At 39.2% G+C, this 887-nt stretch overlaps 1 protein-coding gene across 1 annotated transcript in view; it reads right to left on the minus strand.

Annotated features, from left to right (window-relative positions):
* The window catches only part of LOC104782309 (CBL-interacting serine/threonine-protein kinase 1), a 5,269-nt gene that overhangs the window by 1,733 nt on the left and 2,649 nt on the right, over positions 1 to 887 (minus strand). The window contains exons 5-8 of the mRNA XM_010507212.2: positions 786 to 866; positions 515 to 694; positions 204 to 422; positions 6 to 110 (exon numbers count right to left, since the gene is read on the minus strand). Of these exons, the coding sequence (XP_010505514.1) occupies positions 6 to 110; positions 204 to 422; positions 515 to 694; positions 786 to 866 (585 nt within the window). The remainder of the gene's footprint in view (positions 1 to 5; positions 111 to 203; positions 423 to 514; positions 695 to 785; positions 867 to 887) is intronic.

Consider the following 887-nt stretch of genomic DNA (forward strand, 5'->3'; position numbering starts at 1 on the left):
TTTACCTCTTGTTCAAAGAAACCGGACAGGTCAAGAAAGGAAGACATTCCGATTAACTGAAACGCATTGATGATGGTTGGTGAATCACTACCCTTCCCATCTTCTGATCCCTACACCATTCGAAAAAAAGAAACAGAGAAATGAGCACATTGTACTTGAATCAAATGCAATTGCAATAAAGAGTTGAGGCAACAGATTCTTACGAGTTCTTGAACTGAGAAAGCATCATCGTCTGTGTCAACTTCTTCTTCGTCATCATCATCATCGGGAATTGAAGGAATGTACTCGTGTTTGAACCACTCACTGGCTTTAATACCAACGACTGTGATCCTCGTGACTGGATTTGGATCGAGCATTCTCTTAATCATGGTTCTTGCACCTGGTGATAACCATCTTGGTATTGGTGGGTCTCCTTTGCATATCTGAAATTAAAATCAAATATTTTATCAAGTTCGTTTCTTCAATATGTGTGTCTTGAATTGGAATATGTTTAAGACATGATGCGGTTTTTTACCTTCTGGTATAGAACTGCAAGGTTTCTATCGTCAAAAGGAAGGCATCCGGTTAAAATAACATACAAGATTACACCACACGACCATATATCTGATGCTGCACCATCGTAGCCTCTGTTGGCTAAAACCTCAGGCGCAACGTAGTTAGGACTACCACAAGTTGTGTGCAACAATCCGTCATCCTAAAATGCCAGAGAGAAAATTAGCAAATGGATTCAACAAGTTATGGTTTTTGCTGTGATAGGTTTTAAGATCGTGATATTTGCTAAGTACCCTAAAATGCTGAGGCAGAGCACTGAGGCCAAAATCGGTGATCTTTATATGTCCCTTAGCATCAAGAAGAACATTCTCTAGCTGCAATATAGAAAAAAAAAA

Source organism: Camelina sativa, chromosome 1 (assembly GCF_000633955.1).
Source record: "Camelina sativa cultivar DH55 chromosome 1, Cs, whole genome shotgun sequence".
Lineage (NCBI taxonomy): Eukaryota > Viridiplantae > Streptophyta > Magnoliopsida > Brassicales > Brassicaceae > Camelina > Camelina sativa.